At 41.3% G+C, this 14,173-nt stretch overlaps 1 protein-coding gene across 2 annotated transcripts in view; it reads left to right on the forward strand.

The window, feature by feature from the left end:
- The window catches only part of PLPPR1 (phospholipid phosphatase related 1), a 133,702-nt gene that overhangs the window by 56,019 nt on the left and 63,510 nt on the right, over nucleotides 1-14,173 (forward strand). For both annotated transcript variants that reach the window (XM_042866228.1, XM_042866230.1), the window contains exon 2: nucleotides 10,056-10,164. In XM_042866228.1, the coding sequence (XP_042722162.1) occupies nucleotides 10,102-10,164 (63 nt within the window). In that variant the 5' untranslated portion in view covers nucleotides 10,056-10,101. The remainder of the gene's footprint in view (nucleotides 1-10,055; nucleotides 10,165-14,173) is intronic.

A 14,173-nucleotide genomic window follows, 5' to 3' on the forward strand; every position in this document is an offset into this window, starting at 1 on the left:
GACATCTACAAAGGCTACCACGGTAGTCAGGCACGACCTTTTTGTAGGTGCCCATCCCTAGAGGTGCTGCAGGCGATTGTCATAATTGAAAAAGTTTGTTCTTTGTGCTATCACAGAACCACATTTTGTTGACTCACACAACTGGAACACGAGCACTGAGGACTGTAATCTATTTAGAAGGGATAGTTAAGGTAGGTTGGCTGAGGGAGTTGCTGTCTGTGTTACAGAATGGATATGCTGTGAGGAGTTGCCTCTGAGGAATGTCTGTGAACAAGCTGAGAGCTTGTAAGTTGAAATTAGGGACAAGACTAATCATGTATGGCTGGTGATTAAGGTCTGCTACAGGCCACCTGCCCAAGGGGATCCTGTTGAGAAGGCCTTCCTGCTTCAGCTGCAAGAGGCATCATGCGTGCAGGCTCTCATCCTGATTGGAGATTTCAACAACTCATGTATCTTTTGGGAAAACACAGCACACTGCAAGCAGTCACAGGGGATCCTGGATTCCGCTGACAACTCCTCTCTGGTGTTGGACAGACCGACAAGAAGTGAAGTGGTGCTGGATCTGGCACTCACTTATGTGGAAGAGATCATTATGGAGGTTAAGATTGGAAGCAGCCTGGGCTGCAGAAACCATGCCCTGGTCAAATTTGTGGTCTTGTGGAATTTGGGCCTTGTAAAGAGTGGATTTGGGGCCTTGAACTTCAAGAATACGAACTTCAGGCTATTTAAGGAATTTCTGGATGAGTTCCCCTGGGAAACTGTCCTTAGGGAGAAAGGATCTGAACAAACTTGGCAGCACTTAGGGATGCCTTTCTTAGAGCTCTTCATCCTCCAGAAGAAAAAAAAAAAAAGAAAAAAAAAAAGGCAAATGAAGCAGGAAATCAGCATGGATGAGCAAGAGTCTGCTGGTCAAACTGAGGAAGAAAAGAATAAGGAGTGGAAGAAGGGATGTGTTTTCTGTGAATAACAGGGATGCTGTCTGGATGTGCAGGGATGGGATCAAGACCAAGAATGGATGGAATTGAACTGGCAAGGGATGTTAAAAGCATCAAGATTTTCTTAGATACTTCGGGCAGAAGAGACATGCAAAGGAGAGTGCATCCCCTCTGATAAATGGATACTTTATTAGTTCTTTGTCTCAGTCTTCATTGCCCGTCAGGCTTGCTATGTTTCTGGTATCCCTGAATTTCTAAGCTGGAGTCAGGGGTACAAAATTCCCTGCACTGTAGGAGCAGGGCAAGTCCCAGATCACCTCTTGAGGCTGAATGCGTATAATTCTATGTGACTGGACAATAGAGGGAGCTTCCTGATGTGGTTGCCAAGCTGCTCTCCATCATTCTTGAAAAATCATATCTGTCAGGCAAAGTCCCTGGTGACTGGAAAAAGGGAAACATCACTCCCATTTTTAAGAAAGGAAGAAAGGAATATCTGGGGAATTATAGGCTGGCGTCAGTGGTTTATGGGCTGGTTCAGCCCAGTTCTGTGACTAGCAGGGTGGAGGGATTTCAGAAATCCATGCCTCCAGAAAAGGGAAACAGGACCCCAAAATAATTAAAAACAACAATCTGAGGGGAAACAAACTCATTTACTAAATATGGTATCGGAATGCAAGATAACACACTATAATACAATATAATTAGAATTGAAGCTTATAAATCAAATATAATGAGAGAATGTCCGAAAGGTGGATAGACCTCACCATAACACTGAAATGAGATGTGCAGTCCAGTTTAGCAGCAGGGAGGAGAGCCTGACGAAGAAGAAATCATATGTCCAACAAGGCCTTATATCTGTTTCCCCTCAGCAGAAATGATAGTAACACAGAGAACAGCCTTCTGGAGAATGTAGTTCTTCTTTTCAGGGACAGGTACCCAGAACTGGAGTATTATCAGTTAAACTCCCAGTGCACTACATGATGTTATGATGTGGAATAACCAAAAATCATAAAACCATGACATTCCACCCCTTATTCTACATCACTACATCGTGCCTAATATGTACAAACAGACCATAATTAACAAGCATTAAACACACACACACACACACACAAACATATATATATATATATATATATATATATATACATGGAATTACTGACTGCACTCCCCCAGCATCAAATTCCCTTGAGGTGCACATTGAACATTCCCATTTTTCTGCTTCACCCACCAAGTGGACTCAGGTCCCTGGACAAAAACAGCTCCATGAAGAGGTTTGCCCTTCCCAGAAGCTGGAAAGACCCAAACTGCTTTTTCTTAACTTGTTCTTTACAGTTACTACAGGGACCTTATCTCTCTTGACAGTACGTAAGGAGCTGGCAGGACCATCATGATTAATATAGATCCTTGAGTATTTGCCAACCAGGTGGCTTCTGCCAAATGGTCCTCCCAGTTCTTAAATGTTCCACCACCCATTGTTTTCAACATGTTTTTTAACAACCCACTGTACAGTTTTACCAGAAGCTGGTGCATGATGGGGGGATGTGATAAAACCACTCAATGCCATGATCTATGGCCCACGTATTTACAAGAGAATTTTTGAAATGAGTCCCGTTATCTGACTCAATTCGTTCTGCAGTGCCATGTCACCATTGGACTTGTTTCTCAAGACCTAGTATGATGGTTTGGGTGATAGCATGGGGTACTGCATATGTTTCAAGCCACCCAGTGGTTGCCTCTACCATGGTAAGAACATAACACTTGCCACTGTGAGATCATGGCAAGGTGATATAATCAACTTGCTACACCTCCCTGTCTGGAGGAGGGAACTTTTGCCATTGCCCTTCCCTCCAGAGAGGTTTCATCCTCTTGACTTGTTGAACTGTGGCACGTGTCACATTCATGGATAACCTGTGCAATAGCATCCATAGTTAAATCCACCCCTCAGTCTCTAGCCCATTTGTATGTTGCATCTCTTCCTTTATGGCCTGAAGTTTCATGGGCCCACTGAGCTATAAATAATTCACTCTTGTGTTGCCAGTCCAAGTCTATTTGAGCCACCTCAATTTTAGCAACTTGATCTACCTCATGTTCTTCAGTAGCCCTACTCTTGGGCACATGAGCATCTACATGACGCACCTTTACAACCATATCCTTTATTCAGGCAGCAACGTCTTTCCACAGTTCAGCAGCCCAAATAGGTTTACCCCTTCTTTGCCAGTTATTTTGCTCCCACTGCTGTAACCACCCCCATAAGGCATTTGCTACCATCCATGAGTCAGTGTAAAGATAGAGCATTGGCCACCTCTCCCGTTCAGCAACATCTAAGGCCAGTTGGACAGCCTTTACCTCTGCAAATTGGCTTGATTCTCCTTTCCCTTCAGTGGCCTCTGCAACTTGTCGTGTGGGGCTCCACACAGCAGATTTCCATCTGCTGTGCTTCCCCACAGTATGACACGATCCATCTGTGAACAGGGCAGATTTCATTTTCAGGTTGTTCATTGTATGATGGGGCCTCTTTAGCACGTGATACCCTTCTGCTGGTGATGTTCCAAACTTTATGCCTTCAGGCCTGTCCATGATCATCTCTAAGATTTCTGGATGATTGAGGTTCCCCATGTGAGCTCGCTGTGTAGCAACACAATCCACTTGTTCCAAGTGGCATCATTATCATGATGGGTAGAAGGAACCCTCCCCTTGAACATCCAGTGCAGCACTGGCAGTCGAGGTGCCAGAAGGAGCTGTGTTTCAGTACCAATTACTTTGGAAGCAGCCCGAACCCCCTCATACGCGGCTGAGATCTCCTTTTCTGTTGGAGTGTAGCACTCTTCAGACACTCTGTACACCTGACTCCAAAATCCCAGGGGTCGGCCTCAGGTCTCTCCTGAGGCTCTTTGCCACAAACTCCAAGTGGGACCGTTCTCTCCAGCAGCAGTGTAGAGGATGTTCTTTACATCCTGTCCCATCCGTACTGACCCCAGGGCCACAGCACAGGCTATCTCCTGCTTAATCTGCTCAAAGCCTGCTGCTGCTCAGGACCCCACACAAAATTATACTTCTTCCGCATCACCTGATAGAGGGGGCTTACAATGAGGCTGTAGTTTGGAACTTGCATTCTCCAAAAACCTACTACACCCAGAAAAGATAGTGTTTCTTTCTTATTTGTGGGCAGGGAAATTGATTCTGGTGCCTCCTGTAGTTGATCAGGTTGGTCAGTTCCAGTGTTCTCTCTCCAGCTTGGAGACTCTTGGATCAGAGTCTGTCTCGTTTGATTATGAGGTTATTTAGTTCAGATTGGAGGGTGTCTCCCTCAGTTTGGAGGGTGTCTCATGCAGATTGGAGGGTGTCTCATTCTGTTTGAACTGAAGTTTGGACTGAAGGGAATCTTGCTCGGATTCAAAGGTGTCTCATCAAGATTGGAGATTCCTTCTCTCAGCTTGGAGATCTTCCCCTTCAGCTTGGAGACTTTCTTTCTCAGCTCGGAGACACTCTTCCAGGTTTTGAGATTCTCTCTCCTTACTAGGAGACTCTCTTTCTCAACCCAGAGATTCTCTGTCTCAGCTTGGAGACTCTCTTTGGATTTGGAGACTCTGTTTCTTGACTAGGTGACTCTTTCTGGACCTGGAGATTCTCCCTCTCGGCTTGGACTCTCTCCTGGAAATCTCCTTTTTGGCATGCAGGCTCTCTGCTCATTTTGTACTGTCTCCTGGGACTCTCCCTTTCAGCTTGGAGACTGAAATGTAGTTCTTCTCTTCTGGGACAGGTACCTGGAACTGGAGCATTAACACTTTAACTCCCAGTGCACTACATGATGTTATGATGTGGAATACCGATAACCAAAAATCATAAAACCGTGACAGCTGGTGCTTCTGTGCCTGGGAAGATCATGGAACAGATCCTCTTGGAAGACACGTTAAGGTACATGAGGGAAGAGAAGATGATCCAAGCAGCCAGCACAGTTTCACCAGCAGTGGATTATGCCTGACCAGCCTGGTGCCCTTCTATGATGGAGTAATGGTTTCAGTAGACAAAGGAAGTACAAATAATCTATCTAAACTTATGCAAGGATTTTTACATGGTCTCACACCATGTCTTTAGTTCTGAATTGTGGTGGATGTAGTGCAGTGCCACATGGACTATGGACTATCAAACAGTAGGGCTTTGGAGATGATACATGCTATCACTCACTGATTCTGATTATTTTAAAAACACTAAAATGTCTGTATTTTACGCAGGAAAACATTAAATAGCTACGACTCTTTTTTCTTGCAGGAAAATCTTACCTTAAATTCCTCAAGCCTTTTTGTATGGATTCATTAGGCTTATGTGGGAAGACATCTTAACTCTCTATCATCCTACAGCAATCTGTTGGAAATTACGTGCTTTTTCATGCCAAGGTTGTATGGAATAATGACTTGCCTTTGGACAAGGATAGAGTGAAGCTTCATAGGGGAGCATGAGGCTGACACATCTTGGGGTGTTTGATGAATACTTGTGCAGATTTACAGTGCGTGTTCTGTGATGTTCTGGGTAGCAAAACTCCCCTTAGTCTCAGTAGCAAGCCAAGGGAATCCTTAGCGTCAGAACTGTAAAGATTTCTGCTGGAATTACCAAGTATATCTGAAGTGTAAAGATTCCACAGACAACTGGAAGGAGTGTTTGAAAGGAGACTGCAACGTGTATTTTTTCAGGCTAGACATTGAATCATTGTGTAATGTCTGGCAAATTGCTTCAACACTTCCTGGCTCTGTTTCCCCACGGGAGATAGGGGGCTCTGCTTAGGAATGAAATTTATAAAAAGGACTACATAGTGGTTACGATAAGACAGCTCTCTGCAAAGGCTTGGATAATCATCTTGAGTGATGACATTAGTTTGAATTTGTTTTCCTAATTGAATGAAGGTTTGGCATACTTGGTTTCATGTTTCAGTTGCGCAAACTGATCCTTGATAGACTTATACAGGTTTAGTCCTTTTTTTTTTTCTATTTTTTTTTTTAAACTTGTAAACAGAATTCTTATTTTAATGAGAATGAAGATGTTTGTAATTTGAATCCAAATACCAGCACAGGGTTGCTGATTTTTAATGCAAGGTAAAAGTAACTTATAAAGCAGAAAATGCTTGCATTTTAAGTGTCTTTAATTTTGCTATGTTGTGTTCCTCCTGATATTACAATTAAATTTTATTTTAAAACAGAGTGCTAACTGCAGCTAAAAAGATCATTAAACTATCTAGATTAAGAAGGTCAGGAAATCCAATTGGTTTTTTTGGTTGTTTTTTTTTTTGTACACAATTTGGGACCAGATGAAAAGTTGACCAGTTGTTGCCTTCCTCATTTAAAGAAACGTGCATTGATTAAATGAGACACATGTTGTAAACTGTGATAAACAATACCTGCTCTGGGTATTCAGCTTTTCTGGATTTTGGATTCTGTATTTTCCAAAAGTGCCTGGATAATCATTATACACTGCATCAGTACGGGTGACCACTCTTCAGAGGAATGGACTAGCAATTCATCATTTGAGTGCTGATAACATGGAACAATGATGAGCTGTACTGTGTCTGTTGCAGGAGATATATAAAGACTCAGAAAATGCTAGTTTATCCTAGAAATGTCCTTTCAGCTGTATGCCACATTCTTAAATAAAAAAGCTCTAGAACATACCTGAATAGGACTTTCAGTAACCTGTAAGAAGAGGCCTTTCTTTTTCTTTCTTCTACTCTCTGACTGTCATTCTTTTTTCTTCCGCTGGATGGATCCCAGGGGCTATAAAATCTCCTCAGTTTGAGCTATTCTTTCTTCGCTTTTTAGTTAATTTTCAATTCACCTGTGTACATTCCATGTCTCTGCTTGTTTTCCCAGGAGATTCTGTGATTCTGTGTGAGATGTCAGGCAGTAACCTCTCACACCATAGTTCAGGGGCTTTCTGAAAATGAATGTGGGGTAAATTAAGAAAAATGAGAACCAACTCACGCTAATTAATTCACAAATGCAGTATTATATACAGTGTTTAAAGACTGGAAACACCTCGTAATACCAGAGCTCTAAATTATTAATATTCACTCTACCCGGGTCCCTAATTAACTGGAATAAGTTTGACCAATTTTCCTCTCATTTCAGTGCTCACATATTAGACGCTAAAAGGTCATAGCTAGTGGGAACTAAAAAGCCTTCTATAGATTTGATAGCACAAGCTCCTTAGCAGTTGAGTCAAATTGGTAAAAATAAGAGTGAAAATGATCAGGCAATACCATCTGCTGATATTACAGTTGTTATTTCCTGCTGCTTTGGTCAGACAATTTGTGCTGTAAAATGTGTTCAACGCAAAGAGGTATGGTTTTTAAAATGGGACTGTCAGTAAACACTTGTTTTACATCTTACTGTGATTCTCTCATTTTGGAGGCAAAAGTACATTATCTCTGACCGCTGTGCAGACTGAAGAAGTTAGGGATTGCTATAACCTGTGTTTTGCTGTGCTTGTGTTCCTAGAGGACTCACTGGAGAGAGACAAAAGGTTGTGTGCTCCCTAAGATCACGCTGTTCCTCCCCTCCACTCTTCTGGAGACTGAGCCAATGAAAAGACCTAATATGACAAGCAGAGGCTAACAGAGTTCTCCCACGGAGTGGGAGTCTACCAGCCTGATCAGGCAACTATGTGGTTTTAGACTACTTACATCTTACATCTGACACAGATGTGTCATCACACAGGAGAGAAGCTGATGTAAAATGCTTTCCCATAGGAAGTGCAGGTTTTTTAGACCAGTTTTTCACAACGAGCATGAAGAAATAGATATAGTGACACATATTTATGACGTAAGGAGTCTCCTAGCATTAAATTAAACGTTTTTATAGGTCTACTAAGAAACCTCAGCAGTTGCTTCATGCATTTGTTGAGAGCATTTCTTAAATTCCTAGGTTGCTTGCAGCTCTCTGCCTTCATTAGGAACATGCCATTGGAAGTGGAGGCACGGCTGTAAATTATGAGACACTGTTATGAAAAATACTGTTTGTTTGAAAGGTGGACCTGGGATGGCATTCATGAAGGTGCTAAGGTAATAACATATTTACACTAAGCCATTTGAAAATTAGGATTTGCAGAAAAGCTGATGAGAGTATCCCCAGGGTACAAAAAGAGTTAATAGAAGTAATGCACTGTAAGTGGCTCTAACTCTCTAACCCACTGTTCCACCAAGCACCATGCGTTCGATGAATTAAAGGGAGAGGGTGCTGCACAAGAGCCAGTGTATGAAAGGCATAGCTAAAAATTAATGATTGGAGAATTTTTCTATAATCCAAATGGAATTGAAATAGCAAAATCCAACCCACTCTCACCCCCCAAAAAAGGCACAAATCCCTGAGAGAAAACCCATTTTATCTCCTAAGTGCAGCTGAAGTATGCTTCAAAAAACAGGCATTTTGAAATTCAGAATGTTTGTATTTCAGAATTGGGATACAGTGTAGGATGGGAATCTGAAGCATGTCAGAGGTAGCATTTTCTGAGCATTGCATGAGAGCCAGAACTGCATTTTTCAATGGCTGGGAACCCAGAAGCTGTCTTAACACAGTGTCTTCACTGCAGCTACTACAGCTGGTCCTAGAACCACATTATCAAAATCTTCATGTGCATTATGTATTTTACAGCTCTGCTTCAAATAAATTATGGAGAGCTGAGATGAAAAATGTACTAAGCAGTCCTTAAGTGGCAATACTAGTTGGATGGAGCTAGCAGGTGACCTAGTTCCTCTCCATAACCTCTGATGAACTCTGTGCTCTGCTATTGTGTGTTTTCCAGTGCCTCTGCTGAGAGCTGGTCAGAAAGCACTGTCTCCCTTTGTGAGCCTCACAAGCTCCATATGCCAGGGCCTGAATCCTTATCCTGATAACAGCGAGGTCAAGGAGCTGAACCTACTTGATGTGCAAAGCTTCTGGAAAATACACAAGCTTTTTCTGGAAAATACACAACCTCTTTCTTAACCTGTGGTCCTGGCCCATGAGATTCTTGTCATCAGTGTACGATTTTGGTGTGTTGGAAATGAGGTTGTGCCCACCTAAATACAGAGGTGAGGCCTATGGAGGGGGAATCTCATGATGGCCTAGAGCTTCTTCACAAGGAGAGAGGTGGGGCAGCTCTTCACCAAGAAGGTGGTCATTAGTCGAAGCCTGCTGGTGTTTGAGAAAAATGTGAATATTCTATGATTCTGTGAAATCTGTGCTCATGTTTAAATTTATTGCAAAGGATTTGCACCCTCATGGGTGTCTCCGGCTCCCTGCAAACACGCACCTGGCAGGTCTTGATCTACACACTACTTTTTCAGATCCTTTCGTCTGCTAGCTTAGGTCACTACCAGTCCCATTGTCTTAGACTGTTTGAGCCAGACTCAGCTTTTTGGTGCATTCATGCACAAAATCACAGTCTCTCAATAAAAATTCTGTATCTTCTTTTGTAATTTTGTGCTGCAAAGAAATTAAACGTCTTGGCACAGACTGTGACATGGTATGTTAATAAAAACAGCCAGTAGCTTGAAGTAATGGTACACAGGAAAGGTTCTGAGCTAGTATACTAGGTTATAGCAGGACAAAAAGAGTTTACAGACCCATGCATTCTTGTTACATATGCTTGGTTGTGGATTTTTTTTTGTATGGATAAGCCATGATATCTTCCTGAGTTGGTCACATTTCATGCAAATAAACACTTGACTATTTTTACATTGTATATTGTATCATAAGTGTGTCTTTTAAAGCATGGGTTCATTAGTCAATTGCCACCATCTCTTGATTCAGAAGACATTTGTAGGCAGGGTAGTAAGACAAAAATGTAGTTTTACAATGTGTTGTGAGGAAGAAGAATTTGCTTGGGAGTGGATTGTCATTAAGGACAACAGTTGTATCCCTTATTGCTCTTTTCTCTATAAATGATATAACTTGTTACCTGTCAGTTATTTTTTGTGCTGCAAAAGGAATGCCTTCTCAGCTTATTTCAAACAAACACAAGTTAGACTTTTATGCTCTTTTTTGTCTGTTTCCCCAGACCAGAATGCCATGTTATGGATCTTGGTATGTTAAATGTGGAGTTTGCAAAATAGTGGAATATACTAAAATATCTTTGTCTTTTCTTTTTCAGGATTATAAAGTTTTCAACGGTGCCTCCTCAAGAAGTGTGATGAGAAATGGCTTTGGGAAACAACACCCAGAGAAGTTACTCCATCATCCCCTGCTTCATCTTTGTTGAGGTGAGTGCAGCACTCAGTTATCTCAAAAAATCACTTTGCTGGCCACATAGCTGAGGTGTAAGTCTGCAAGTGATTACTTGAGTTTTCTCAGTTTTCTTCAGGCTTGTATCTATTTTCAGGCAGCATAAAGACTAGGTATTGTTTAGAGAAATGTCAGACCTAGTAGTCTAACAGTTCATAAGCTTAGCAAGCAACATTTAACTCTGTTTTCAGCTCATTTGCAACATAAAACGTAGGTGAGGAACAGCCAGCCTTTGAGTTTGAAGAAGGAGTTGGCTAACTCAAAGTTATGTGAATTGACAAAAAGTACAGTTACAGGAGTGGATATTTCCACATGTTTGTTAAGCTCAACTTTTTTAAATTGGCCCAGTTCTCTATATGACTGACTTTTCTGTGTTGTTTCTTACCTCAACACTGCCAGACAGACCAAAATCAATACTGAAACAAATGTTCAACTGGTGATTAAAAGGCTATAAGGGTTTTCTCAGTGAGGGTGTTGATGTGTTTTGCAGGGAGGGTGAAAACTCATCTTAATTTTGATATAATTGCCATGACTGCCTGTCCATAGTGTCACCTCTCTAATGTAGCTTGAATGCAGTGCTTACTCTTTGGCCCAAGTTGTGAGATGTCTTATGCTTACTGACAAGAGAGGCACTAAAAACAGATAAAAGACTAATTGTAATGCTGGGTATACAGGAAGACTTACCTCATTCCCCCTGCAATTTTGGAAAAGCTCCAATGTGCTGCTGCAGCAGGCAGAAGGGGCACTGTAAATCAGTGCTATTCACAACAGGCCTCACAGTGACATCCAGGATCTTTCTAACATTTATCCACTTGTGGTTGTCTTCTCACAGGATCTTCCCTAGCCAAGAGCTAAAGTTTCTTTATATGCACTCTCTAATTTCTGTGCTACCAGCTTAGCTCCAGCATCAGTAAGAAAATCCCTGGGTATTTAATCTAAAGCCAGTAGAAGTATTGTTTATGACCTGAAGGGGCAGTAGTCAATCCACCCTTACAGGAGTAATCTGTCAGGTTGGAAGGTGAAGATGGAGGAAAAGTGTAACAAAACCACTGCTGTAGCTCAGCATGTCTTCCCAGCTGCAGCTGGGGCAGATGCTGGTGTGGGAAGGTGGCTGTCACACACAACACAGTGGATGGTTTTAAGGGACACTTGGATGAATGGGGAGGGGACAAGAGTTTACAATTCTAATCAGAGTTTTACTGTTTCATTAAAAAAGTTATTAACAATCCGGTTAGTTGCACAGGCTTTTCATTTACACCTGGGCAAACTCGTTGCATATCAAGTCAAAATCTTAGCGAACAGCATGTGATAAAGTCATTACCTGGAGCCAGGCTTTATGAAGAAGAACCTGAGTCACTCACTTACTGTGGTGGAAGTATCCCTGGCCATGGCGGAGACACAAATTTTCCTGTCCAGCAGCATTTCTGTATTAAAATCTCACTTAGGCCTTCTAGCAGCCTAATTTTATGAACAGCGTGCTGTGTATTGTTATAGTTCCCTGTTCCAGAATGTGTCTCACCATCTCCTGTAAACCCAGCACATGGCTATTGCTAATGTTGATGTGCTTAATCATCTTGTCAATTTGTGCTCCCCATATCCTCTTAGTGGCTCAGCACTTGGATCTTGTTGTTGTTATGATAAGGGGTATCCCTACACACTGGGGACAAAGAGAAGGAGAGAAGGGGGCAAGATTATACAGTAATAGCCTGCTTACATACTGGAGGTATTTGCCTTATTGCTGATTATGCTAACCATGCTGAAAGTGGCCAGGAGCTGAGGGTACCACTCAGACCAACTGACCTTTCCAGTGACTTGCAGGGATTTGTCATTGACACAACATCCAACTTCTGGGGAACCTCTGCATCCACTTCTTGAGGAGACTGAGAGACTTCTTATCGAGAAACAAGCCACTATCTTATCCCATCACCTAGAGAAAGGAAGGGTAAAAGCAGAGAACAAACTACAGTAAGCTCAGAAGAAACATAATGAGCGCCACTAGGAATAGAATTTCTCAAATTTATTACATGAAACGAGCTGCTCTGAGGGTTTTTAGTCCTTTAAATGTATGAATGATGAGCCTGGTTGGCACTGTATGACAGAGCTATAAATTGTTCCTCCTGTAGACAAAACTGACATGAACACAAAAATAAATCATTTCTGTACTTTCCTTGTCGTTTTATATGTTTGCCTTCCTGATTAAAATATAATTTTAAATGAAAAATCAGGTACAATCAGAGAAGTAGTGTCTAAAAATGTTCTCTCTTCTGCATTACACGAAAACACGTTTTTCCCTGTTTTTTTTTTTTTGTTTGTTTGTTTTGTTTTGTTTTGTTTTGTTTTGTCCAAGGTGGAGATTTTTAATGTAGCACTGTTGGAACTACAGTGTCAGGCATTGTAGCATTAAAAAGTAGGAAATCTAATCTCCTGTAGGGAATGCAGAGATGATTGATAGTAGCCATTCAATCTGAAAACCTTGTAAATCTAAAGACATGCTGAAAGCACTTTCCTTTTCATACTACCACGTTATGTGTATGAGACTAAGGGTAAGTTGATAAGCTGTATGATACTAGGCTGCCATTGCTAAAGGTGCATGGAGGACAGCAAAAAAACATTGCCTGCTTTCCAGATAAAGTTTATCCACATGAAAACAGTGTGGTAGCTGACATGTTTGGTGCTCATGAGTGAGAAGGTAGGTGATCATGACATATTATTATTTCTAGGATGTTCCCCTGGATATCCTGCCTTCCTTACTATCTTCCATAGAATGTAGTGCTTCGATTCAAAATTTTGAGATATTTACTCTTAGGAAGTGGCATTATTTAAGTTTAGCTTGGTTGTTATGTCAGTTACTTTGACAGTAACTGAGAGTAGATATTGGGCAAGTGCCCAATATGCAGCATCCTTTTAAATAAGTGATGGTGAAAAGAAGGTGCCACAAGCAGCTTGCACATTTTAAATACAGTTATGCTCTAGTCTGTATGAGACACAGTTTTAGCACTCATTCCAATTTCCATTTTTTTCCTTTTCATTTTCTTCACTCTCAGCTAACTTGAAGCAGTTAGTTATTATAAAACCTGATCTGAAGATGAATAGCTCATTATAAGAACCTCCATGTTATGTCTGAGTCTACTAATTCCATTTTTTTAAAACAAAATATGAACTTTTCTAATAACATAGAGATAGCATGTTATGTCTAATCTGTGATGATGGAAATGATAAATGAACATTTTTAGTCCCTAATTAGAAACACAGTGTCACATTAAGCATTTAAACATTGAATATGGATTCATTAAACTAATCTCTAGCCTCTTATCAGATCTGAGTGCTTCTCACAAACAATACAGCAGCTTTCCAGATGGTCCTTTATTGTATCATGGGAGATATTGTTGCAGTCTGGCATTTGTTACCAAAAGTTTATAATGATTTGTTATATCAGATTGTGTTAAGTGTGCGAACAGTTGATTAGGAAGTGCAAGAGAATCATGTTCTCTCCTTCCCTGTCCCACCTTGGAGCATTTGCAGCCAGTGACAGTGGAGAGAGCCTTCAGGAAGCTCTTGTACAGCTGAAGGACAAGAAGGACCTCATCATGCAGGGGATCTAAGGAGGACTCTTGTGCTGTTGTACCTTCTCACTTAAGAGTTGTGTTTCTCCAATCACCACGTTCCTGCTGCACAGAGATACAAATAACTTCTTTGAAGTTCCAAAGGGAACGCCATAAAATGTACAGATTACAGGTCCTGGAAGAGTCCTAAAATAATTGCAGAAACTAAGGATGACTTGTTCCAGGGGAGGGGTAAGCACAAGGCACAGGACTGAGATCTAACAAATGCTTGAGTTGGTTTGATTTAGTTTTCAGCTTTTTCCCGATCACTTAAACAAACAACAACAAAAAAGTGTTTAAGCATCAGAACTGAAATACAAATGCATGTTGACTTAATAAAATAAGACTGTGGATTTGATCATAGGATTCCCTGACAGTGGACAAA

The sequence above is a fragment of the Lagopus leucura genome, unplaced genomic scaffold (genome assembly GCF_019238085.1).
Source record: "Lagopus leucura isolate 7727_CA_CO unplaced genomic scaffold, USGS_WTPT01 Super-Scaffold_810, whole genome shotgun sequence".
In the NCBI taxonomy this organism is placed as follows: Eukaryota; Metazoa; Chordata; class Aves; order Galliformes; family Phasianidae; genus Lagopus; species Lagopus leucura.